Source organism: Ovis aries, chromosome 11 (genome assembly GCF_016772045.2).
Source record: "Ovis aries strain OAR_USU_Benz2616 breed Rambouillet chromosome 11, ARS-UI_Ramb_v3.0, whole genome shotgun sequence".
NCBI classification, from domain to species: domain Eukaryota; kingdom Metazoa; phylum Chordata; class Mammalia; order Artiodactyla; family Bovidae; genus Ovis; species Ovis aries.
The window spans coordinates 44393671-44419165 of NC_056064.1; the positions used below are offsets into that span (position 1 = coordinate 44393671).

The window sequence follows — 25495 nt, forward strand, 5'->3', positions numbered from 1 at the left end:
AGATGGGCTATAATGGAAACATCTGAGGCTGTCAGAGGAAAGTGACATGTAGCTGAGGTCTGAAGGGGGAGTGAGTTTGTTTGACAAATGAATCATAGAGGTCAAGAGAAAAGAATTCTCCTTTATAACATACAAATTGTTTCTCATGGGACTTCCCCGGTCATCCAGTGGTTGAAACTCTGTCCTTCTAATGCAAAGGGTGATATTTTTATTAGGCCCATTTTTCAGATGGAGAAACTGAGGCTCAGAAAAGTGAGTGTCTTTTCCTGAAACACAAACATAGCCAGGACTTGAGCCCAGTTTTTCTAATTCCAGTTGCTGCATGTCTGTTGAGTCCTGGTGTCTTAGGTTCTAGCTCTGCCCTTAACCAGCCTGAGCAACCTGGAGGTTCTCTTTGGGTCTCAGTTTTTCCAGCTGTATAATGGGAGTTACCCATTCTGTGGTTTTGATTCTCAGTTTTGGCAGATGGGGCAAATAGGGAGCATGTGAAAAGCACAGGGGTGGTGAGCCCTCTGGTCCCTTTCCCCTCAGCTCCCCAGCTGCCACCTCTCAGTAACCCTTCCACACCCTTCCAGCCCCAAACATGTGTAGACTTTTCACTTCCACTTTATTATCACTTCATTTGTAGGATTTTAAGGTTTGTTACCTGGAAGGGAGTGAGGAGCTCACACCTCCAGTTCCGCTTTTCAAATATACCTTCATCGCTTGTGAAAACAACCTTATTAACAGCATCTAACCTGCTACCACTTATGGGGGCACCTGGATAAGTACATACATAAAGGACCACAGCAGAGGAAACAACAGTTAGCTGAAGTGGCAGAGCCTCTGGATCCCTGGGGTTTTCTCCCAGCTCATGGATGTCCTGGAGCTGTTGTCAGGGTCAGCAGAATGTGGGTGAACCCCAGAGTAGCCTTGAGCAATTGGTCCTTGCGTTCTGCCTCCTCTTCTGGTGCTGAGATCCTCCGGGAAACAGCTCCCATGCCTCTGAGGCTCCCCTGTCTCCTGGACGGTTGTCCACGATTGATTCTCTGGGCAGCTTCCCCTCCGAGCAGTAAATGAAATATCGGTTACCAGGAGTGAGGCGGGAGGCAATTAACCCCTAGACCTCACCCTGGCAGATGTGTTTGTAGCAAGCTGAAGCGGAGAGCTGAGCGCACCTGCCTGGCCTTCCTGCAAAGTCATCCAATTAGGGTAGCCCCCAGCGGTGGGCTCCTGCTGCCTCCTCTGCTCCCATGACCCCAGAAACCAGGGTGGCATGGACTCCGGGAGCTGACAGCCATCTGGGCACAGGATAGCCTGCCATTTCTCATGTGAGTGAGCTCCGGGGGCAGTGCCACCCTCACTCTCCCTTGGCAGGGAGATTATTCATTAATTAATCACACATCTTTTTAAAGGGGAGGCGGCCTGGGGAGGCATCTTCCTTCCTTCCTCTAGAGTGGAACCGCCATTCTGCCTGTCCAGCCTCCTTCCCACCTGCCAGCCCTGCCCCATGGAATGTTTCTGTGCCAGAAATGCCCCTGACTGAGGAAGAGGGGAGACACACGCCTGCTTCAGGGAACCCCCAGTCCCAGGGGCTGGTCTCAGAAAGCCCCAGTTAAATAGAAAAAGCATAGCATCTGCCCTTGGAGCCACTGACAGGGCAGCCATACTCTTTGCAACTGGGAAACTGCACCCTCATCCCCAGTATCTGGGGATACACACCTCGCCCTTAATTCACCCAAAACACTATCTTTGAGGACCCCCACCCCCGGTCTGATGGAGGAGCCACAGTCTCACCTTTAAGTTTCCCATTCTGAGAGTAGAGATGAAGTCATTGTCCTCAGGTTGGCCAAGTCTGAGGGGTACAAAAATAGACTTTGCCCTTGGGGAGCCCCTGTCTGATGGGGGAGATGCTCCCCAACCAGCTGGCACTGCCAGACACTTCTGGTGCCCTGCACAGGAAAAAAAAAAAAGTCCTTGGCTTTAGTCCTGTCCCAGTTGTATGACAAACTTGCAGTGTGACCATAGACAAGTCACAGATTTTCTTCAGACCATGCTTTCCTCATCTGCAATGTGGAGAGCTTAGTCCCATCTCTCAAAGTGACGTGAGGATCGGCCAGTCACCAGAAAGAAAAGCCAGCCAGCCAGCCAGCCACTCCCTTCAGAAATGATTAATATGCTTTTCGCTATAGCAGAGTCCTAGGCCAGTACCTGTGGTCTCTGGGAGAGGGCTGGGGAGCCTCCCAGGTGCAGTGACTGGATAATTTTGGGCCAGCGCGGCCATTAAAGAATCATAAGAGGCTGTGCTGTGGGTGGCACTGGGGGGGCGGAAGGTGGGGGGGGGGTGCTGGCTAATCTAATCAGTCTTCCCAAGGAAACTCTCGTTCCAGACAGACCTGCCAGGGGTTTTATTGGGTTTGTGGGGACCCGCAGATTTCAATCTCCAGACCCCACAGGGAAGGAACAAGTATTAAGCTAATTTTATTAAATGGCCACAGCTGGCAGTAGGGGGAAGTAGGGGAGAGGAGAGAGGATAAAGAAAGTCATTCAAGTCTGCCAGCCACGACAAGGCTCCATACATGGGGCCTGACTGGGAGGGAGGCCACCCCTCCTTCCTGTCTCTCCAGCTGAGCCAGTGGGCGGTGGGAGGGGGAGGCCAGATGGGAACTCTTCCTCAGTGTAGAGCCTTGGGATTCTCCAAGAGGCTCACCCATGGCTGCCTCCCAGGGCAGGTGCTTGTAAATCCCATCAAGCCTCCACAGGACAGCACTGGAGTGGAAGCACTGGGATGCCTCCAAGCCCCGCTTCCTTGGTTCTGCTTCGAAACCCCAAATCTTTATGATATACGGTGTGCTGGGTGAGAGGATGGTCTTTGGTTCAAATACTGATGTTTGCTCCTTCCTAGCTCTGTGTCTATGACGAAGTATTTATCCTCTGAGCCTCAGTTTCCTCATCTGAAATGGATAAAACAGCATCCATGTTAAAGGGCATGGGAGTATTCCTTGCCAATCCACTCCCAACCCATACACATTTCCATGAGATAATATTTATACAGTTCTTATATGGTGTCAGACACAAAGTGGATATACTCTAAGTATTAGCTATTATAATTGAGGAATGCTCTAACTGTGTGCAACCATCATGGCCCCAGTTATAGATGAGGGAGGCAGTGACAAGGCAAAGAGATTTGGTGTGTTGTCTCCAGCCAGCAAGGTCTTCTTGAACTCAAGTGCAATCAAGATTGATTGTGTCTTATTTAAAAAGCTATTTAACCTCTTTCGAAGAAGAATAAAATCTACTCATCCAACCTCCCAGGGCTCTTGGAAGACTTGAATGAGAAGAAAGTGCCACTCACTTTCACTTCAGGTATGTGAAAGTGTGTGTTAGATGGACTGTGTTGGACTTTTTGCCACCCCATGGGCTGTAGCCTGCCAGTCCATGGAGTTCTCCAGGGGATCTTCCCGACCCAGGGATTGAACCCAAGTCTCCCGCACTGCAGGCAGATTCTTTACCATCTGAGCCACGAGGAAGCCTTTGGCAAATTTTAAAGTGATATATAAATAATAAAAGCTGTGTTTATTGAGCACATACATGATCCTCTTTAACCCTCAGTCAAGTGAGATAGGTCTCATTATAATGAGAAAACTGAGGCCCAGGGGTGAAGTGCTTGGGTCAAGGTCAACGAGCATTTAAGACAAAGCTAGTTCCTTTCATTGCTATTGCTAACTCAGAACTGAGTCAGAAGAGAGTGACTTAGCCAGCATCCTACAGGGTGGCACTGGAGCCAGAACCTAGGTCTCCCAATTTAAACCTGGCTGTGCCTTTGCAATGCTGACTTTCAAGGTCAAAGAGATGGAGCTTTTCCACCCTGGAAAATGATGGTGTAAGTAGGCTGTCTCCTATGCCTCTTATCCAGTTGCCCGGACCCTCTTGGGCCATGGTGGGCTTTGGGCCCCTTGGCCCACCTCTTCCTGGAGCACCTCTGACTCTGGCTTTTCCCAGATTCACGAGAAACTTCCAGTAGACTCATTCCCCGTCTGGAGGAGTGCAGGGTTCACAGTCCCCTCCTGCAACTCCTCTCCAGGGCACAGTCAGAAAGCCAGCGGGGTGGAAGTGTTTTATTATAGCTTTGGTCAGACGGGCAGCAGCCTGCCAAGGGCTGTAGCTGGGAAGCCATCCAGCCCCCAACCAACCCCTCCCCAGGTGGCGCTACCCCAGAGCAGGTGGGCAGCGCATCCGAGCACGGGGAGGGACCCGCTGAGGCCTCTCCCAGACACCTGCTGGGGCGGGCTGGTGGGTAGGGTGGGCAATAAACAATCCTACTGTACAAATATACAGTGTGGGCCGGGGCGGGGACGGTCAACGCCGCCTCCCGGGGAACCAGGACAGGGAGTGCTGCACCCGGCTCTGCGGTGAGCCGGCGGGAGGGCTAGCTGCGCCCGGAAGGTGGTGAGGACGGGCCAGGGGCGTCATAGCCGGGAGGGCTGCGAGGGGGTGGGCGAGTCATCCTTTATCCCACCCGGAGGGGGAGCCCGGGGGGAATAGGGGATGGAGGAGCTCAATCAGAGTAGATGATGAAGCCGGAGAAGGTGCTGTACTTGTTGCTGTTGCCTCCGTGCGCTTTGCCCCCATCCAGTTTGATGAAGACCTCGTCCCCCGCATCCAGGTGCAAGATCACGCTGTTGCTGGCGTAGTCGTAGTTCTGGTCTGCGTCCTGGGCGATGGCGCTGGCCCGCACCTGTGGGGGTTGGGCCGTTAGGAGAGTAAGGGTATGTGCGAGAGGGCAGCGGAGGAGAAGGGAGAGAAGCAGGGTCCAGGAGGGAGGGGGATTGTCAGAGAGAAGGCAGGGAAAGAATCTGAAGGGTCCCAGATCCCCACCTGCAGCACCATCAGGGCTCTCAGCCTGCTTTCCTCCCATCATCCTAGCACTGCCCTTTTGCAATCCTGACTGTGTGTTTAGGGAAGGGGTTAGAGAGGAGCCTTGGATTTCTAGGGCAGGTATAATCTGGGTCTGAATTGGCAGTGTAATTCAGTGTAATCAGCTTCCTTAACTCCCCTAGGTCTCACTGTCTGGCCCACTGAAGTGTTAGCCACTCAGTCGTGTCTGCCTCTTTGTGACCCCACAGACTGTAGCCTGCCAGGCTCTTCTGTCCAGGGATTTCTCTAGGCAAGAATTCTGGAGTGGGTAGCCATTCCCTTCTCCAGGGCATCTTCCCAACCCAGGGATTGAACCCGGGTCTCTTGCATTTCAGGCAGATTCTTTACCGTCTGAGCCACTAGGGAAGCCCCACTCACTGTCTGGCCCATTGAGGACCTCAGCAGTGTCTCCAGAACTCCCCAGCCTGGAACTCCTGCTTGCAGAGAGGAATTCTCTGGACCCCTAAGGGATGGAGGGCTGTCCCCTCTCATTCTTTTCTCTCTCCTTTTTAAAATTATATATATATATATATATATATATATATATATACTTTTTTTTTTGGTCATGTGGCATGAAATCTTAGTACCCCAACCTGGGATTGAATCAATGCCCCCTGCAATGGGAGTATGAATTCTTGACTACTAGACAGCCAAGCCAATCCCCCTGTCCTACCATCCCCCCACCCTCTACTTTATTGCAATAATGATGCTTACATTAGCCACATGCACCCATTCTCATGTCAGTGGCTGGACAGGAGGGTGCCCCTTGGCCTTACAGGTCTAGGCCTGGATCAATACCAGGCTGCTAGTAAGCAACAACCCTAAAACTGAGACCTTCTGTGTGGATTCCTTGTCTGAGGTCCATTCTGTGTCAACTCCCTGTCTGAAGTCCATTCTGGAGTCTTTCAAACAAGAGCAGTGAGATGGAAGGCCTGGGAATCATTTCCCTTCCCAAGGCTCAGGCTGGGCCTGCATCCCACCTCAAGGAGTTGTAGCTACACCTGTGACTATTACCCCATCCCAAGAGGACTTCTGGCTCCTCCGGCAGCATCACCCCCATGGCGGTAGAAGGTGGTAAAAGGAAGTGGATGGGAAGAAAGGAATCATCCCTTCTGAAACCTTACATCCCTCTGTGATCCTCAGTCTGTTCTGATATCCTTGTTTTGATGGAGGAGGGGAAGGACAGGCAGGAGCATCAGGAGGGGCAGGGGAGCGCCAGCCTTTGGATTTGAAGCCTGACACATCATTGGTGAGGGAGGGGAGCTATAATCATAAGATATTGAGGATGTGGGGTGATGGACACATTCTCTCCAGGCATTCCTTTCCAACCGCTGAGGCCAACACAAGTCCTGAGCCCTCTGATCGGGGGCTTCTCCTGGATAGTCTGAGTGGAGGATGGGCAGAGAGTCTGCACTGAATGGGGTCCTCTCAGCCAGGCTCCTCAACAGCCCCTCTCCATCCTGCTCCTTCCCTGAAGGCAGCACCCCCAAAGGCTGACAGTCAGGGCTGGACCAAGCCAGATCGGGAGAGGGACCCATCCCCCCTCCTGATCAGGAGGCAGCAAGGGACCCATCCCCCCTCCTGATCAGGAGGCAGCAAGGGACCCATCCCCCCTCCTGATCAGGAGGCAGCACGGTAGGTCGTCTGTGCCAAAGCTGCTGACTCAGCAACAATGTTGCACCGGAAGGACCGGACTGACATATTTGGGTGCAGTCTGCCATTGAAAGCCCAGATCCTTTCAGCCCCTTCTCACCCCTCAAGCTTTTCTCCTCCAACCTGGGAGGGAATTGTTTGGGGACACTTAGCTGGGAAAACTCCTGGTCCAGCTAAAGGTGAGGGGAAATCAAATGAAGGAGGGATGCCGTCTAAGGAGCTCGGTTTCTCTGTTTAGAAAATGGATGAGATCCTGCCTCACCCACTGCCACCATTGTAAAAGCCTTTTGATGGCAAAGGAAAAAAAAATTTTAATCTTGATGGGGCTTTGAGCTAACCAGGAAAGAGCTGAAAACAAGCAGCCAACTTCTGTATTGTTCCCTGGGCCCTAATCCTGGTGGTATTTATTATTACACATGCATTTCATTATCTTTGCTAATAAATTACTTCTAATAACAATTATTTTTATTACCCAGATTAATTTAGCCTTAACTCATTAAAACAGTGTGCTGCTTAATAGCCAGATCCATTAGAATACAGTCATCTGTCATCAGGAATCTCCTGGTGATGTGACAGGCATCAGTACTGTTATGCTTATGTTTATTATTTATTCATCACCATGATTGTTGCTGTGATTATCCTAATTATCCATGGAGGCAGGGAGAATTAATGCTCTTCCATCCGTAGACGGTGGGGGAGCCAGCAATGGAACCCAGGGGTCCTGATTCTCTGCCCAAGACTGGAAATAGTAGAGGCATCCAGTCCCTCTTGGGGGTCGAGGGGAAGTCTGGGGAGTTCATTTTGTTGTGGAAGTGGGAATGAAGTCTGGGACTTATCATGTGGGGGTACGATAGAAGCACCTCCTCAAGGGCTGCCAATAAGTGAAACTGAGGCATTGGTCTGATTAGAAGTCTGGAGTGGGGGTGGGGTAGGGGCCAAGAACCCAGGAATTGCCCCCAGAGGAAAGCTGGGGTCTTGGGTATGTAAGTGTGGCTCTCATGGGCAGCCAGCCTGGCCCCTGTGTGCTTTCACACAATGCCTGAGTTCCTACTGTGCCAGGCGCAGTGCTCTGTCCTGTGAAAGGCATTAGAGGCCAGAGAGGACAGCGGCAAGATGGGCGGGGGTGGGCAGAGAGGCCATATCCCCTCATGAGAGAGGCTGATCCCCAGTCAGGTCTTCGCGTACCACAGTCCCCAATTTACACACCCCATCACCTCCCCCATCACTCAGACTCTGGTGTCCAAGTCCCTGCCCATTTGTAATACTCCCCTTCCCACAGGCCCTGACCGTCCCCCAACAGCCCCCCTTCCCTAGCCCGGTGTATCAGTTTCACATTCTCTGGGACACATCTGAACTGTGGTCTTAGAAGGAACCGCAGGGAGCTCCTGTCACTCAGGGCACCGGCTCCATCCTAGAGCCCCTTCCTCAGGCTCCTCAGGTCCCTGTGTCATAATGACCCGGCCTCACTGCCATCTGGCCGTGCAGCGGTGACTCAGAGCTACCCCTAGGGAAAGGGACCCGGCACCAGGCAGGAAGGTGCTGACTCCCCGCTTTCCCCATCTTGCCCAGGGAAGGACCAGGGCCCAGACGCGGCTCTGCTTTCTAGAGGAAATTCTGGAAGTCTCTCTGCAGGCAGGAAGCCAGGAAGGAAAAGCACAGAGCCCAGGGCTGCCCCTAGTCTTGAAGGCGTGGGAGGAGCCAGCTCCTCCCTTCTGTTCCCACCCATTGTCCAGCCCTGTCATTTTTGCTCTCTGCTGGCTTAAATGTCGTTTTCCACCTCTGAGCCGGCCTTTCCCTACACTTGACCTTTCATTTTCTCCCTAGCTGTGTCTTCTCCCCTGGATGACTGAGGTTCATCATCCTCTCCCCCGACCAGGTTGGTCTGAGCTAGGGCCCATTGAATCACTCCCTCCAGCCAACACATCTGAGAACAGGAGTATCAGTGGGCTCCTGGTCTCCTCTCCCTCACAATAATGGCTGGGGCGTGTTATTCTGTGGTTATTGCTGTCTCCCCTGCACAAACCATGTGGTCCTGGAGGGCAAGCAGACTGAACCCCTGGAACCCCAAACCTGGCTCCTACTCGGAGCTCAGAACTAGTGATACAGAATGACTAGTGAGAGGAAATGAATCTCTTGGACAATCTGGAAGAAGTCACAAAGGATGTGGGGGAGGTCCAGGGCCTATCACCCCACTGTCTGTCTTGGATTTGTGTGTGTGGAATGGGGGCAGGAAATGGTCTGAGTAATTGTTAAAATACTAGGTCTCTGAAACCCCTGGTTAAAGTCACCTCCTCTCTTCTACCAGCCTGTGGTGCCACCTCCTTGTCAGGCTCTGCCAGGGCCCTGCCCCTACTAGAGGGGTAGGAAGAGCCTTTTGAGTCAGTTTCACCTCCCAGTGACTGAAGCAAGTACGCCTGCCCCAAGCATCCACCATCTTTGGGGCCTCCTCTTGTCTCACCTCTGGGGCCCTGCGGCACCCTCTTGAGTAGCACAGTAGGGCCCACTGGTGGCCTGGTGACCACTTCCCTATCCAGGCAAGCTGTGGTCCCAGCCCCCTGAAACCTCGATTTGGTGCCAGCCCAAACTTTCTTTAGGAAAGGAAGAAATTCCAGCGATGAAGGTGACATTGTTGGATCCCTTATTGGTGATTAATAAGGGGAATTGTGGGGCTGTCTGCAGAGAGAGTCTTTACTGGATACCGGGGCCTCCCATTTGGTCAAGAATGAAGGACAAAGAGGAGAGACACAGAAAGCCTGACGGACACAAGTGGGAGAGAGACACCCAAGGAATAAAGAGGGGGATTAAACACGGGGGTGGGGGACCAGAAACCAAGGGAGCAACAGATCAGACTGGTAGACACAGGAGAGAGGCAAGCACAAGAGATGGGGAGAGGGGAGAAAGAGGAAGAGGAAAGGGAGAGGCGGAAACAAGAGGGAGGGCAGGCAGGGGAGGGGGGAGAGGGGCAGACTTACAAGCACCTGGTAGGCTTTTAGCTGACTCTTAGGCCTGTCCTTTCCCCACCCCTAAATGGGATCCACCTCAGGTAGGGCTGCAGTGGAAGGGTTCCAGCAGGACCTTGGGTCTCAGTCACAGGAGATTCCCTCCCAACTCCCACTAAAGCTTTAGTTCTGATCCACACAGGCACCTGCTTCCACAAGGATGCTCTGCTTGACTACTGCAGGGGCCCCAGGTCTCCTGTGGTCTGGGAGCACTGGGAAGGGAGGGGGGATCAAAGCAAAAGGAGCTGGATAAAACTGTCACCCTGGAGCAGGATTAGGTCAAGATTGGTCCTGGGGCAGCAGTTCTAAGGAGAACACCAGACATCGATGGTCCCAGGTACCAAAGACCTCATGAGGTTGGTGCCTGCCGCTCTGGTCTCTCTGATGGGGACAGGGAAGGAAGAGGATCCCCCGACACCCCAGGAATCAGGAATTGCAGCTGGCAGGCAAAGAGGAGGGGGAGTTTCCACCTCTTTGTCCTGCCTCAGAAGGAAAAACTTTTCCCTTCTGGCCATCTTTTTTGGGCGCTTAGCTCTGACACAGTGGCAAGGGGCCGCGCAGTCCCGGGTTTTGCAGAGGGTGGCAGATCTGCCCAATGGTCCCTTCCTAAGGGCGGGGGATGTATTGTAGCTAAGGCTTTGTGCGCTTGGCTCCCTTTGCCTTTGTGCGCAAAACATCTCCTACAGCTCGCCTTCTCCGCTTGCGCGCCTAGCGGTGCGCCCAAGCGCCCGCGGGCGCAGACGGTGCCTTTCCCCAGAGCCCATCCTGATCCGGCCCCTCACCGCTAGCTGCTACCAACCAGAATCCTAGCTCTGAGATGCTGTTTCCCACAGGCCAAGCCCCCAAGGGCCAGTCCGCGCGGCCTGCGCTCTGATTATTAGTTGGATGTGTTTCCCGCATTTCCGTGCCGCAGGTGCCCAGCAGCACTTGCCTTGGAGCTGGCGCCCAGGAGCCGAGGAATCAGGGGTGCCCGCTAGCCTGGATCATCCCCGCCTGTAATGTCTAAGCCGCTCCGGGTCTCCATCTGCGCCCGTCCGTACCCGTGGGCCCCGGGCTCCCTGGGTGCCCTGCCCCCAGGCCAGCCCCATGCCCCCGGCGGGCCCACCTGGCCGTTCTTGCAGAGGTCCGCCCACATACTGGTGCCGTCGCCGCCGCGCATGAGGACGTGGTAGGTGAAAAAGTAGGTGCCGGGAATATTGCACGTAAACTTGCCACTGGTCGCGTCGTAGTTGTTGCCGAGGTTGGTGACCACGTCGTCGAACTTGAGCACCTCGTAACCCTCGTGAGGATTCTTGAGGCCGGCGTAGAAGGCCACGCGCGGCACCGTGGTGTAGGTGGCCGTGCTGATGGCGCCGCTGCCCCCCGCGCCTGGCAGCCCGGGAGGGCCGGTCTTGCCCGGCTCACCCTTCTCCCCGGGTGGCCCTACAGGACCCGGAGGACCTGGGTCCCCGGGGGGCCCAGGGGGGCCCGGCTTGCCTGTGCGTCCCGGTTTCCCCTGGGGGCCCTGCACCAGCGTGGAGGGCGGGGGCGCGCCGCTCTGCTCGCTCAGGGCGTCGCCGCCGTCGGGCCGCGCGCCGGCGCCGGGGCCCCGCGCGGGGTAGGGGTCGCACACCATGCGGCAGGTGCCCAGCATCTCATAGTGGCCATCCGGGCCTCCCGAGCTCACCAGCACGGGGATGAGCACCACCAGCACCAGCAGCATCACCACGCCCGCGGCGGCCGCCAGCAGAGTCTTCCGGCCGGCGCGGAGCCTGGGGAGCGCCGGGCCGCCCGGCCGCGCCGTCGGGGCAATGGTGCCGGCGGGCGGGGGGCGCGGGCGAGGCGCCCGCGCTCAAGGGCGGTCCGGCTGGACTGCGGGCATGGGGCCGGGCCCGGGGCGCCGCGCTGCGCTGGATGCGCTGCCGAGCCCAGCCGCCGGCTCCTGCCTCGCGCCTCCCTCCCGCTGCGCGGCCGAACTGAGCGCAGCGGCCGCCGCCTGCTGCCGATTCCTCCCGCCTCCCTGTGCTGGAACCACCGCCCCCTCCGCGCGGTCCAGCCCCGCCCGCTCTGCGCCGCGAGGGGTGGGGCTGAAGGCTGGGCCGGCGCCTAATTGGGTCGTGAGAGATGTGAATCCGCCCACTTAGAGGGGCGGGGCCCGGGGCGGGGCCGCCGGGTAGAGGGCTGGAGCCAAGGCGAGCAAGAGACTGAGCGTTGGAGACGGAGAGCGGGTAGAGTCCGGGACACAGGAGAGGCTCCCCTAGAGAAAGTGAGAGTAGGGACTAGTGGAAGAGGGGGCCCTAGGGAGAACTAGAGAGCCCCGAGGGTGACTAGGAGAGGAGAGGCCTCGAGGGTCTGGTATGCAGAAAACCGAGAGAAGCAGAGAGAGGCGCGAGGGGCCACTGCCCGCAGGAGGTGGGGGCTGCAGTAGGGCGCCTCGGTCTTCAGGGGACAAAGAGCGATTGAGAGGAGGACGGAGAGAGGAGCAAGAAGGAAGGACAAGGAAGCGTGTTATGAACGGGGAGAAGAGGGGAAGGCAGGAGGGCTTCGATGGGCCGAGTCTGCACTCAGGTCTCGCAGATCCCCCTTTTGGGAGATGGGGGTGGGCCGGTACGCCTGTCAGGGTGTCCACAGAATTCCAAGTACTAACCGCAGCTGCTCCCTCCTCTTTTTTTTGGGGGGGGGGGGGCACCTGGATGTTCCCGGGACCGCCTTACCCCAGGAGGAGCAGGATCTTCTACCCACACCTCCTTAACCTCTACTTCTTCCTCCCTGCACTCCAGGCCAGGTCAGGCTGCTTTTTCCCGGGGATGGGGCCAGGGACTCCTCCATCTTACTCTGATCAATTCCTTTCTCCCTGCTTTTAGACAAGGCGGAAATTGGGGCACTGAGAAAGTGGGCACCCCAGGTAATTTCTCCATTCTGACGGGTACAGACATGTCCCTGGGTGGTGACGCCCCCTTTCCCAGCCTCCAAGAGGGGTTGATCTCACCCAGCCCCTCGCCCCGCACCCTCCTTCCCTGCCTCCAGCCTCCTGGGCTTCTAACTCTTTTCTCCATCAGATTGTATGAGGCAATCCTTTTCCTCAAGTGCAGTAAAGTGTTTAGGTTGCATAAACTAAAAGGCGTCTGCTTCCATCAAAATATTTGTCACATTATTTGAAGCCCAGTTCATGCTGCTGCACTACTCCTCTCACCCTCCTGTATCCAGTCTACTCGGGAGGGCTCTGCCATTCAGAGGCCACTAGCTGCTGCTAAAGGATGACCCTCCAGCCCCTCTCCTTTCTTCCCTCCCAAATCTGGGATTGATTAACCCCACCTGAGCTGGGAGGAGGACAGGGACAAGAGGATGTCAACTCAGGGGCGGTGAGACAGGACCTTTCAAGCACAGCTGAGCCCTGGTTAGAGTGATCCCCTCACCATGGAAGGAGCTAAAAATGCAATCAATAGCATTTTATTCAGGGCTTACAGTGTGCCAGGCCCTGTGTTGAATGCTTCACATACACCATCACACCAGATCTCAACTGCAATTCAAAGAGGTAAAGCCCATCATTATTTTCATTTCACAGAGGGAGCACTGGGGCTCTGGGAAGTTAAGAGATTTGCCCAAAGTCACGCAACTATTAAGGGACAGAGCCGGTATTCAAACTGGCAGCCTGACTCCAAGCTCCTCCAACCCTCCTGTTGGGTCTTTGAATAGCGTTTACTGCCCAAAAGGAGGTAGGCTTCGAGCGCAGGAGGAGGAAGTCAGTGAGACCTTCCCAGGCTCAGGAAGAGTAATCCTGACTCTCAGCTGTCAGTCCGGCCTCCCGTCTCCCACGGAGGTTTCCCCAGTATGACTGCCCCCAAGAGTGACAGGCTGGTGACCCGAGGGACAAGTGCGCGGTCATCGGTGTGTGATATATACAAAACCCCGCCCCCCCTCGCCCCCTAGTTCGCGCACGCGGGTCCCTCCTCCGCGATGCCGCTGGGGCTCGTCCGCCACCGGGAGTCCTTCCACAATCCGCCGGTGAAACTGCGGCTGGCTGCCCGAGGCCGCGGAGGGGCAGGAGCACGCACCCCCGGCCTCGCCCGGGTGTCCCAGGGCGAGCTCCGTGTGGCAGGGCGGTCCGCCCCCCCCCCCCCACCCACAGAAAAAGCGCCCGCTCCCCAGGCGCGGTGTGGCGTCTCTGTCAGCCCAGCCGGATTCTCCCCGCTTCGCTGGAGTGGAAAATAACGGCTTCAAACTTTGCAGAGAGGAGCTGGTGCCAGCACTTTAATTAACAGCCATCTTGGCCTATGAGCCTGGGCCACCGCCCCGCGCCTCCCGGGGCTAGCGGGTCGCGCCCTGGCCCCGCCCAGGTCCCCTCAGGAGAGGGACCCCCGCTGCGGCGCTCCGAGCCCCTTTATCCCCGAATGCCAGGACCTGGCTGATTGGGGGACGGGTGCTGCCTGGGGACCCCTTTCCCCAGGTTCATCCCTAAAGACCTCCAGCCCTTCCAGCCCACCCACCCCCAACTGTCTAAATCCTGACAGTTGATGATTCTGGGGTTCAAGACCTGCGTGCCAGTCTCAGCTGGTGATTTTAGGCTAACTAGCGGCGTCTCAAGGGAATTCTTCTGGAAAAGGGTTGTTGTAAGGATTAAATGAGTTATCATGAAGGTGGCAAAGCACTGGCCTCAGTATCTGACCCTTATTAGGCACCTATGGATGTGAGAGTTGGACTGTGAAGAAGGCTGAGCCCCGAAGAATTGATGCTTTTGAACTGTGGTGTTGGAGAAGACTCTTGAGAGTCCCTTGGACTGCAAGGAGATCCAACCAGTCCATTCTGAAGGAGATCAGCCCTGGGATTTCTTTGGAAGGAATGATGCTAAAGCTGAAACTCCAGTACTTTGGCCACCTCATGCAAAGAGTTGACTCATTGGAAAAGACTTTGATGCTGGGAGGGATTTGAGGCAGGAGGAGAAGGGGACAGCAGAGGATGAGATGGCTGGATGGCGTCACTGACTCGATGGACGTGAATCTGAGTGAACTCCAGGAGCTGGTGATAGACAGGGAGGCCTGGCGTGCTGCGATTCATTGGGTTGCAAAGAGTCGGACAGGACTGAGCGACTGAACTGAACTGAACTGAAAGGGTCCTATATAATTATTTCACATTAAGGCCTTTCCACCACTCTGGGCATGGGGTCCCCTCCTCCTGCCTTTTTTCCTACAAATTGCTGTGCTGGTGCTAGGAGAGGAGGACAGTGGCCTACTGTGCGCCTGGATTCAGAGACAGGACTAGATGAGTGAGGAAGGAACCCAGGAGTTCTGGCTCCCAGGCCTCTTTTTCAACCACGTGCCAAGCCCAGGGATCCAGGTTTTCAGCAGAGGAAAGAGGTGAGCCCCAAGGAAGGGAGGAAGGGAGTACCATCTGTAGATGGGATACTGCCCATGCTGGGAGCTAAAGGTCCAGCTTGGCTTTCCTTCCTCCTGCATCCCCCGTCATTCCAGAGGTGAGGCAGGAGTACTGGGCATTGGTGGGGGAGTATGGTGGATGCAGGAAAGTGGGTAAGGCTCTTCTTTGATGCACGGCTGACATCAGGAAGCTGGGTGGTAGTTCTGTGGTATTTTGGGGTTCTTTGAATGAATGTGAGTGGGTGTGAATGTGTAAGAGACTGTTTGCGTTAGTGTGTGTCTGGGTTTGTGAGTGATGAAAAGCAGTGCAGTGCCCTGACTCATTGGCTGGCAAATCTGCGTTCATTTATTCACTCAGTAAACATTTACTGAAAGCACCTAGCTGGGCCCTGGGAGGTGGTAGTGGTGGTGTGTCCCCAGATCCTAAGCAGTATTCCTGAGGCGCTCACACTTTGGCAGGGGAAAAAGGCAGAAAGAAATGACAAATACTATGATAATGATGAACTTTTTAAAAAGTACTTACTAAGTACAAGATATTTTATTTATTTTAATTGGAGGCTAATTACATTACAATATTGTGGCAGTTTTTGCCATACATTGACATAAACCATCCATGGGTAAAGTGCAAGATTAAAAAAAAAAATTATTTACTTATTTGACTGGGCCAGGTCTTAGTTGTGACTCTTAATTGCAGCATGTAGGATCTAGTTCCCTGGCCAGGGATCAAACCCAGGACCCCATGCATTGGGAGCAAAGAGTCTTAGCCACTGGACCACCAGGGACATCCCTAAGTATGAGATCTTGTTCTAAGCACTTTACGTGGATTATCTCATTTAAATTTAACAGCCTATTAATAATAAGTTAAGAACTATTACATAGCTTATATTAACTATTACATAGCTTGTATCAATAACCCCAAGTAGATACTATTATTTCCCCCGTTGTACAGCTGAGGAAACTAAGGCTTGGGTAGAGGTTTGCACTAGGTATTCTGAGGTACCCATGGAAAACTCCCTGCCCAGAGGACTCTACAGGAGAGGTATTATTTTTTCCATTTGTTTATTCATCCATTTGTCCATCTCCATTTATTCTATAAGCCCATATTGGTTGATCTCATGTTATCACAAGATGTAGTGGTGAGCATGAAAAGTCTTCTGACCCTGTGTAGTTACAGCCTATGGTAGAAACTTGGATACTTAAACAAACAACTGCTATCTAACTGGACGTGCTGCCTGGGAATGTGTGGGATGCTATAGGAACATGCAGCAGTGATGGCTAAATTAATGTGGAGGTGGGGAATCATGGGAAGCTTCCTGGAGGAGGTGATATTTATGCTAAAGCCTGATGAAAGGATAGCACTGGTGAAGGGGATGGCTGCCAGAGACGGAAGAGAGAGGGAGGGAGGGAGGGAGGAAAGATTATTCCAGGCAAAGGGAACAGCATGTTCTGAGGACAAGCTTGCAGGGCCTCATGGGCTGTGACAAGAGATGTATAATTTATCCAAAGGGCAATTAGAAACTATTGAAGAGTGTCGGGTGAGTGGTATCAGACTTTTTCAGATTAGAAGGATCACATTGGCTACTGTGGGGAGCAGGGATTAAAACAGAAGTGAGAGCTTACAGTGGCCTGATCTGGATGGGATGGGGGTGGAACAGGGAGCAGAAGACTTGCAGATTTCTGGAAAGATTAGGGAATGTTTCTGAAATTGATGAGGGGTGGATGAGTGTTTTTGCCATTACCTGGATACCAATATGTACCAGACACTTTATGTACTCTTTCACTTAATACTCACTAGAAGTGTGAGGAATAATAAGCATTGTCATCTTTACATTGGAGATGAGGATACTGAGGCTCAGAGAGGTGAAGGTATCCTCACCTGAGATCACACAGCTAGGAGGAGAGAAAGTCAGAATTAGAACTTGGGTCTGTTTGACCTTGAGTCGGGGCTCTTCACCACTCAGCCCAACAGGTGCATACCTGGTGGATAAACCAAGGATAGATCCTTTAGGGATGAAGAACAGCTTGAGTTAAGGCTCAGTTGTATAAAAGGGCATATTTATGGCTTTGGATGATGCCACTGGTCTACAGTCCTGTCTTGGGCAGAATGGGAAACTGGGCACCAAGAGGCAGAGACTGGCTATCAATGCCCAGTTAGGCCACCAACTTGCCTTATGTGTTTGGAGAAGTCTATCACATTGCAGGGCTTCCATTTCTTTCTGTGGGCTGGAGAATTGTCCAGGGCAGCTCTGAGAGGCTGTGGTTCTCTTTAAAAGAAAACTCATTGTCATCTGTTAAAATATTTAAAATCCCTTCATGACATTTCAACTCAGACACTTGCAGATCCTCCAGAGGAAAAGCCTCCATAATCGCAGCCCCTCTTTAGAGAGAGGACATTTGGGAGAATGGAAGTTGTATTGTCATTTGGCGGGGAGGCAGGACACACCAGGCTGGGACTCAGGTTGGTGAGGAACCTCCTTCAGGAGCCCCTCTCCCAGCCCCATATCCTAGGAGGAGAGAGTAGGATGAAGTGGTCTGAGCCCAGGTACCCAGGTCACAGGCAGGTTTTCTGATGCTCCTTTGCCAAAGGACCCTGGCTTTCCTGCCTGAAGCTTCTAGGGACATGCCCAGCCCTGGGCCTCCTCCCTCGCCCTCCCTTTCTGATGGGCAGGCCATCCCAATCCAGCTCCAGGGAGGCAGCGCTGAAAAGGCCCCGGCTGTGGGAGGGGAGACCTAATCGGAGGGCCGTCTCCCCTCAGCCCAGCCTGCATCTCCCAGCTGCATGTATAAGTAATGAGGTTCTGCAGCCCCAACAGGAACCAATATAATGGCGGGTGCGCGGGGTCAGCCTGAGAGACAGATAGCGGGACGCAGGAGTGACAGGCAGTGCAATTATGCTGAGCCTCTTGCAAAGGCAGCGGAGGGAAGGCCCCGCCCGGCCAGCGCAGTGCACGGGCTTCCCACCTCCTCTGGCAGGCCTCAGCTCCCCCAGAGCCCCCACATCCCCCAGACTCAAGTCGGGGAAGACAGGGAGGAGGAGTCCTGGGGAGAGGGCGGAGGAGGAGGGACCTGGCTGATGGGGGCTTTCCTGCCTCCTGGGGAAGACACTCCCAGGCCTAAAGATGGGGGTGTAAGGGAGAAAGTCTCCTGCTCCCCAGGAAGACTGTGGAGGGCTTTCTCCTGGGAAGCCCTCCCTCTTCAAGAAAAAACCTTTCCTTGCATTCTCACCCAGGAAAACTAGAACTTAGCATCTAAAAAGGTCTTAGAGAAGTCTTCTTCTACAGACAGGGACACCAAGGCCCAAAGAGGGGAACTGGCTGGCCCAAGGTCATTGACCAGTCTGAGACAGAGTCAAATGGGACCTGCGGGGGCTCTTCTTAGGACCCCACTGGTGGGGGTCAGGGAGCAAGGAGAAGAAGATTGATTGCTCACCCACATCCTGGGTAATCCCCAAAGGCCCTCTGAGGGCAGTAGTGGAGGGTGGAGCTCAGAGAAGGGGGTGAAACTCTGGCTGCAGTATTCTTGGAGAGTCCAAGTCAGCCAGGGGTGGGAGGTGGCCCAGCCTCCCTTCCGTGTTCAGAGAGGGGTCTTTGAGCACCTCATCTTCGTACATTTGAGAACAGGAGTAACTGAGAGGGGATCTCTGAGGTGGCAGAGCTACAAGGGCAGTGGAACAGAGCAGTGGGTGTTTAGGAAATGTTGGTTAAACGCACCCTGATGGTGCCAGCTTCGTGGACATGCAACTTGTTTACTGACAGAGGCCTGCACTCAGAAGGGACCTGCACTTGGTTTAATTCTCTGTTAGCACCACCTTGAAGTTCTTAACAATTTTTGATCATGCAGCTCCACATTTTCATTTCATTCTGGGGCCGGTAAATTTTGCAGCTGGTCCTGCCCTGAAACAAGGCAGCCTGCCTCCTCCTTGTTCCGACATTACCCCCAGAGGCCCCAGGCGGAGGGAAGCACAGAGCAAGGAGAAGCTGGTGTTTGATGAGCTACTGGGGGGTCCCCACCCCCTCAAAGCCTGACCCTTTCAATGACCCAGGTTGGGGGCGTGTTTGGAGGGGGATGTCTGGCCGCAAGACTCCTGGTCCCAGCAGGAGTTCCCTGTGTCTTGGGAAGATGTGGCCCCTCCGCTTAGTCCCATCCCTGCCGGCTAAAGTAGGAGGAACTGGTGGAGAGAGGGAGGCTTAATTAGCAACCCCAGCCAGGCAGCAGGCGGTGGGCACAGAGCAGGCTGACTTTTCCAGCTATAGATCTGCTCTCTGGGAGAGGCACTAGCCGGCTGGCTTAGGCTCTGGCTGGACTATTTTAGGAATATTCTTAACTCTTCCCATACCACTGCCAACACTGGACTTCTCTTCCAGAGGGCATGCCCGCTCTGGGCTGTCTTTCTCCTGTCCTCCGCCCCCACCCTGGCCCCTGCTCTTCCTTTCTGGCAGCTGGAAGGACAGTTTTCTGGGGTGGGGCCGGGTGCCTTTTGCCAAGGAAAGTGCCCGTCTGTGGCCCCTGAACCCTGCACCCCTCCGTCTCCTCCTCATCACAGCTCTGGCCTAAGGAGATTGGCCATTTTCAGCATCATCCAGCCCTTTCTTCTCATCTTGTGAAATTGGGATAGTTAGGCTCCCCGACCTTAGTGAAAACAGCTGGTCTGGGCCCCCAAGAGGGAGATGGGAAGCCACAGGGCAGCAGCACCTGCCAGCCTGACTTCGATGCTGCATTAGCTCTGTGTTTCCAGCTGGGTGTTCCACACAGCAGCCAGAGCCCCCACAATATTGTGGGGGTCCCTGTCCTTCTTTTTCTCCCACTCCCGTGTCTTGACTTCCTGGACAGACCTATACCAGAACGTAGGTATCACCTGGGCAAGGCCAAGGGGAGTCCCACGGGCCAGGAAGGTCCAGTACAAACAAATCAGAAATTCTAGCCAAGATGGGGAAGCGAGCTCAGCTTGCAGGAGTTCCTGTCTGCCTGTGCTGGGACGCCCCGGACGCCTAGGACTGTAGGGCCACTCTTCAGGCACGTGCCCTGTAGGACTAGGAGCTGGAAGCTGGGAAAACTTGCTTTGGTCATCCAGGCACATGATTGAAGACTCCACACAATTGCCAGAGGACCTGTCGTGTGTCTGACCCTGTGCTGGGTGCCAGCTATGGAGGAAATAATCAATAATCAATCTCTCAGTAATCAGTAATCAATCTCTGCCTGACAAGGCCTACTTTCTTGAGCTGGTTCTCCAGGGTGTCTGACCACCAGCCTGGGCCATGGTGTTGAAAGGTCCCACCCAGCCCCTCTTTCTCCCTGTTCCCACGAGCAGCCCAGCTCTGAAAGTGACAAGGGGTGGCACCTGAGATCAGGTGAGTAGCTCCTCAGGGGCTACTGAGGGGGCTCTTGTGATGGGGAGGGGTGACTGAACAGCGAGTCCTCTAGCCTCCAGTTTAGAAAGATCCAGATGGATTTAACAAGGTTGTTGTCCTGGGGAAGATTTTGAGTGAAGAGAAAAAATACCTTCCAGGGACTCGGGGAAAATTCTCTGTGTTTTTTCAAAAGTAAGACCCCTTGGGACTTCCCTGGCGGTCCAGTGGTTAAGACTCTGTGCTTCCAAGGCAGGAAGTGCGGGTTCGATCCCTGGTTGGGGAACTAGGATCTTGCATAAGAACGCGGTGGCCAAAAAATGAAAAAAAAGTAAGACCGCCGTCCCGTTGGGCTTCCCTAATGGCTCAAACGGTGAGGAATCTGCCTGCAATGTGGCAGACCAAGGGTCAATCCCTGGGTTGGGAAGATCCCCTGGAGGAGGGCATGGCAACCCACTCCAGTATTCTGGCTTGGAGAATCCCCATGGACAAAGGGGCCTAGTGGGCTACAGTCCATGGGGTTTCAAAGAGTTGGACACAGCTGAGTGACTAAGCAGAGCACAGTACCCTCCCCTTACCTCGAATGAGAGACTTGAATAGGAGGCAGCAGATTGGCTGTGAAGGTTCCCCTCTCCATCTGGTGGGCGAGGTACAGGCTTCCTGAGGTTGAGGCCTCAGGGAGAGGATTTCTGGCTCCATAGTCCCTGAGGAAGACACTGGGGTGCCTAGGCTAACCTGTGACTTAACTAGGAGCTGAAATCGGGGGCCCTGGGGGTCCTGTCTCTCCAGGGCAGCCCCCTTTTCCTCCCCCACATTCCCTCCCCTTCAGCTTCCAGGCTGGGAGCCCCAGCTGGTGGAGAATGTCTTGTTCTTCAGCAGCTGGGATTTGTAAATATTTATAGGAACATGGAACCGATCAGTGGCTGACAGGCCCAAGGAGCGGGCAGGGGCCCTGTGTGGAGCTCAGTGACTTCACCCCGCCTTCCCCACCCCCTGACCTGATTTGAGGGAGCCCAGCCGGGATGGCAGAGATGGGGGTGATCACATTGGATGGGGGCTGGCCGCCTCCACACTAAGACACCCCACCTCAGAGGATGTATCTATCTATCTGCCGCCCCCCCACCTCCCGGGCTCTGCTTCCACCCTCAGAGTCACTCCCTCATCGTCAAATCCTGCCACCCTCACCCCAGCCCACTGGTGCATCCACGCAGCCATTACCACGCTGACTGCCCTCACGCACAGCCTCGCAAGACTTGTCCGTTCAGTGCCACGTGCAGGCATGCACACGCACACTTTCTAACTCCCACATCCATGTTGATGCTTGCTCTCACACACACCTGCTTTACACACACACCAGTTCACACTCACAAACCCAGTGGAGCCCCAGATCCCAGTTACTCCTCACAGGTCTTAATCAGAGGTCCTGGGAGAGAGCCTCCTGTTTTCTATCTGAGGGGTGTGTGTGTTGGGGGGGGAGGGTGTGGGGGGGAGGGGTGTGTGTGTGTGTGTATCTGGGTGAGTGTGTGTGTGTGTGTGTGTGTGTGTATAGCAGGAGGGAATAGGCCCTGAGGTCAGGGGGTAAGGGAGAGGGAGAAGGTATGGACTAACAGCCCCTCAGAGCTGCTAAGAGCCCATAACTGAAGGAAGACAGAGGCAAAGGCAGGCCAAGGGAATGGAGATGGACAAGGGTCAAGGCAGACCAGGTGGGAACTGGGGACAGAGGGCCCCCTCCCCCCATGAGAAGCTGTCATGTCGCTGCTCCAGTGGCCCGTGAGACCAGCACCAACCCCCAGCTGGAGCCTCTCCCCTCTGGATCTTGTCACTGTGGTTTTGCTTTGCTGCTTGGGCAGCCGGGAGTGGTGACAAGCAGGGAAGACAGTGCCCAGGGCAGCAAGCTGTGCCACTCCAGCCTGGCTGCCAACTCACCCATCAGTGCCCATCTCATCACCCACAGGGACCCAGATGAGACCAGTGACCTGCCTGGCTGTCCTTACCTCTCAGGGCCACAGAGGGGGAGGGAGGCAACCAGATCCCCCTCCTCCCAAAGCAGGCAGTGAAACTGAACCTTTCCCAGGCCCTCCGGCCTGGACTTGGGAAGCAGGGCCTACTCTCTGCTCCCGGGATTCCCTGGATCCAGCAGACGTGGACAGGAACCCGCACCTGAGGCAGGGACTTGAGGGAAGGAAAGTCACTGGGAGGAACTAAACATATCTTTGGCATAAACTTGTATGCTATTTGCTTTCCCGCTCGCACAATGATGTCCCCACACTTTGCCCCTGGGTGCTGAGTTAAATAATCATTTTGCTCGCTGTGGGTTCGTCTCAGGGTATTAGTTCTGGGGCATCAATCAGTCAATTTGTGCTCTGCCATCTGGGAGCAACCATTTCTATAAAATTAGAAAGGCAAACAAATAATAATAATGAAAAGCTTGGAAAACGGGGAAACTTAGGCCGACTGCTGTTTTCCTGTTTTTTTTAGTTGCCAGTGCCGCTTTCCACCCCTGTTTTGAGGTCCTGATTAATTCATGCTTTCATGGATTCATTCACGTATCTGCTCAACAGCCGTTACTCATGCAGGTGCCAGGCCGTGTGCTGCCTTCTGGGAGCCAGGGCAAACGCCAGGCAAGGTTCTAGCCTGCACGGTGTTTGTGTGGGTATGTGCATGCTCAGTCATTCAGTCCTGTCCGACTCTTTGCGACCCCATGGACTGTGGCCCGCCAGGCTCCTCTGTCCATGGGATTTTCCAAGCAAGAATACTGGAGTGGTTGTCATTTCCTCCTCCAGGGGATTTTCCTGACCCCGGGATAGAACTCGAGTCTCCTGCGCTGGCAGGCAGATTCGTTACCACTGAGGCACCTGGGAAACTCACACATGTGTTTAGAGTCAATCAAAGAAGATAAACATGTGACAAAGCCTGGTGCCCCCAGGAGGCCAGGAAGCAATATCTAGGGACCCCACCTGGCTCTTGTCCCCGCTTAGCTGGTGGTCCAGTGGTTGAGAATCTGTGCTTCTAATGTATGGGGCATGGGTTTGAGCCCTGGTCAGGGAGCTAAGCTCTCACATGCACGCACCCAGCCCAGCCAAAAACACACGAAAAAAGAGACAACAAATCCCGATGTCCTGCTCTCACAGCCGAATGTTGTGAAAATGGCACAGAGTCCCTCTCTCATTCCAGGATCAAAGCCCTTCTCATCCTTCTCCACCTCGGCAGGTCTGCCTTCTTGGGCAGCCATGCCTTCTAAGCATGGCGGAAAGAGTGTAAATGTGAGACTGACTCTTGGCTTGGACACCCACTGCCCGGGTGACCTCAGGCAAACCGTTCATTGAGTCGCAGTTTCCTTCTCTTTTTAAAATGCAGGACCTCCCTGGTGGTCCAGTGCAAGGTCCTGCCTTGCAATGCAGAGGATACCAGTTGGATCCCTGGTTGGAGAACTAAGATCCCATGTGCCACAGAGCAACTAAGCCCCCATGCCACAACTACTGAGCCCACGTACCACAACCAGAGAGTCTGTGCACTGCAACAAAATATCCATGTGATGTCACGAAGACCTCTGTGCTGCAACTAAGACCCAACAGGGCTAAATAAATAAGTAAATACTGCTGCTGCTGCTGCTAAGTCGCGTCAGTTGTGTCCGACTCTCTGTGACCCATTTATTTATTTATTTATATAAATAAATACTAATAGATAAATAAATAAATAAAACGCAGTGACTTAAACCTGTCACAGGGGTACCCTTAGCATCAAAGGAGATTAAGTATATAAAACACCAAAGATTAAGTGTATAAAGCACCAATACAGCTAATATTACTTATATTAAGCCTGGCACACTGTGGGGGCCTCAACTCACGCTAGCCTCTTCTTCTACCCTTTGCTGGAAGTCTGCACTGCCTCTCTCCTCACTGGCACGGGGAGGAAATTGAGGGGAGGTTTGGGGCTTGGGAAATCCTGACAGTCATGCACCAGGAATCTGTACTTCATGCAGTCCTCCCAGGAAGTCCAGTTCTACTCTGAGGGAAGCCTCTTATTTGCAGGTAAGAAGATTGGAGAGATCTGGCTTTGCCCCCTGGACCACCTGCACATCCCAGAAAACAGCCCCTTTCTTCATTCTGTGTCCACGCCCTCTGGCTCTCAAGTATAAACAAGCATTCTTGTGTGTGTGGTGGTTGTGGGATGGTGGTGGTGATGATGATGGTGAAGTTGGTGATGGAGGTGACAGTTCTGGTGATAATGGTATTGGTGGGTGGTGGTGATGCCGGTGATGGTGGAGGTGACGAAGGTATCGGTAAGGGTGGTGATGGTGAAGGGGTGAGGCAGGTAACGGTGGAGGCTATGCTGTGTTGGTGGGGATGGTGATGTTGGTGAAGCTGGTGATGGAGATGATGGTGGAGGTGAAAATAGTATTGATGGGGATGGTGCAGTAATGGTGAAGGTGGTGATGGAGGGTGATGGTGCTGATGGTGGAGGTGACGGTGGAGGTAAAGACGGTATTGGTGGGAGTGGGGTGATGATGATGGAAGTGATGGTGGAGGTAATAATAGTTTGAGTGGTAGAGCTGGTGATAGCGGTGGTAGGAGCTCATTTCAGAATCCTGTGCTCAGATTTTTGACAGCTGGAAGAAGCCTAGTTCCCACTGATCTGTTGAGGGCCTACTACGTACCAGGCCCTGTGGGGCTCACTTCATTTCCACAGCAGTGCACAGACATCGCTGTCTCCTCTTACAGATAAGGACACTGAGTTCAGACAGAACAAGTGACCTGGCTACCAGCTCACAGCTAGTAAGACATGGAAAGGTACTTAAGCCCTGGGTCCTTTGACTCCTAGCCCCAGGTTCCTTCTTACGCCACATGGACAGTAGGGAACTGGAGACCCAGAGAGGTTAATTGATTTACCCAAGGTCGTGCAGCAGTGAGAAGCAGAGCCTAGCTGTTTTCTCTGTTCCAGATCTCAGCAGGGGCAGAGGTCTCACTCAGGAGGATGGAAGGACCTCCAGTGTATCCCCCTGCAGCCCTGACAGAGGCCCAGAGCCCCGCCCTCATCAGGCCCCCAGGGCAGCTTCTGTATCTACCCCCTGTCCTCCTGTGACCCTCTACACTGTCAATTCCAGTCTGCTTCCCCAGCCTCAGAGTGAGAGTGACAGACGCCCAGCTGCCGCCTGACCCGTTACACTTGACACCCCTCCCCCGGATCTGACCGTGGGCTCCTCTGGCCTGCTCCCTGGGCTGCAGCCACTCGGACTGGCATTGAGCTGGAG

At 54.2% G+C, this 25495-nt stretch overlaps 1 protein-coding gene and 1 long non-coding RNA gene across 3 annotated transcripts in view; one reads left to right on the forward strand and one right to left on the reverse strand.

The window, feature by feature from the left end:
• Positions 1–593: 593 nt before the first annotated feature.
• C1QL1 (complement C1q like 1) lies at positions 594–11343 on the reverse strand. Of its 2 annotated transcripts, XM_042256102.1 has the most exons (3): positions 10654–11343; positions 4578–4717; positions 594–1931 (listed from the first exon to the last, which is right to left on the reverse strand). In XM_042256102.1, exons 1-3 carry the CDS (start codon positions 11248–11250, stop codon positions 1820–1822), a joined length of 849 nt encoding a protein of 282 aa, XP_042112036.1. In that variant the 5' UTR covers positions 11251–11343; the 3' UTR covers positions 594–1819. The 2 variants fall into 2 exon arrangements, with proteins under 2 accessions (XP_042112036.1, XP_027830211.1); XM_027974410.3 differs by lacking the exon at positions 594–1931 and having other exon boundaries at positions 3535–4717.
• Positions 11344–13666: 2323 nt separating this feature from the next.
• LOC132657352 (uncharacterized) overlaps positions 13667–25495 on the forward strand; it is a 41703-nt gene continuing 29874 nt past the window's right edge. The window contains exon 1 of the long non-coding RNA XR_009595360.1: positions 13667–14881. This is a non-coding gene — a long non-coding RNA (uncharacterized LOC132657352). The remainder of the gene's footprint in view (positions 14882–25495) is intronic.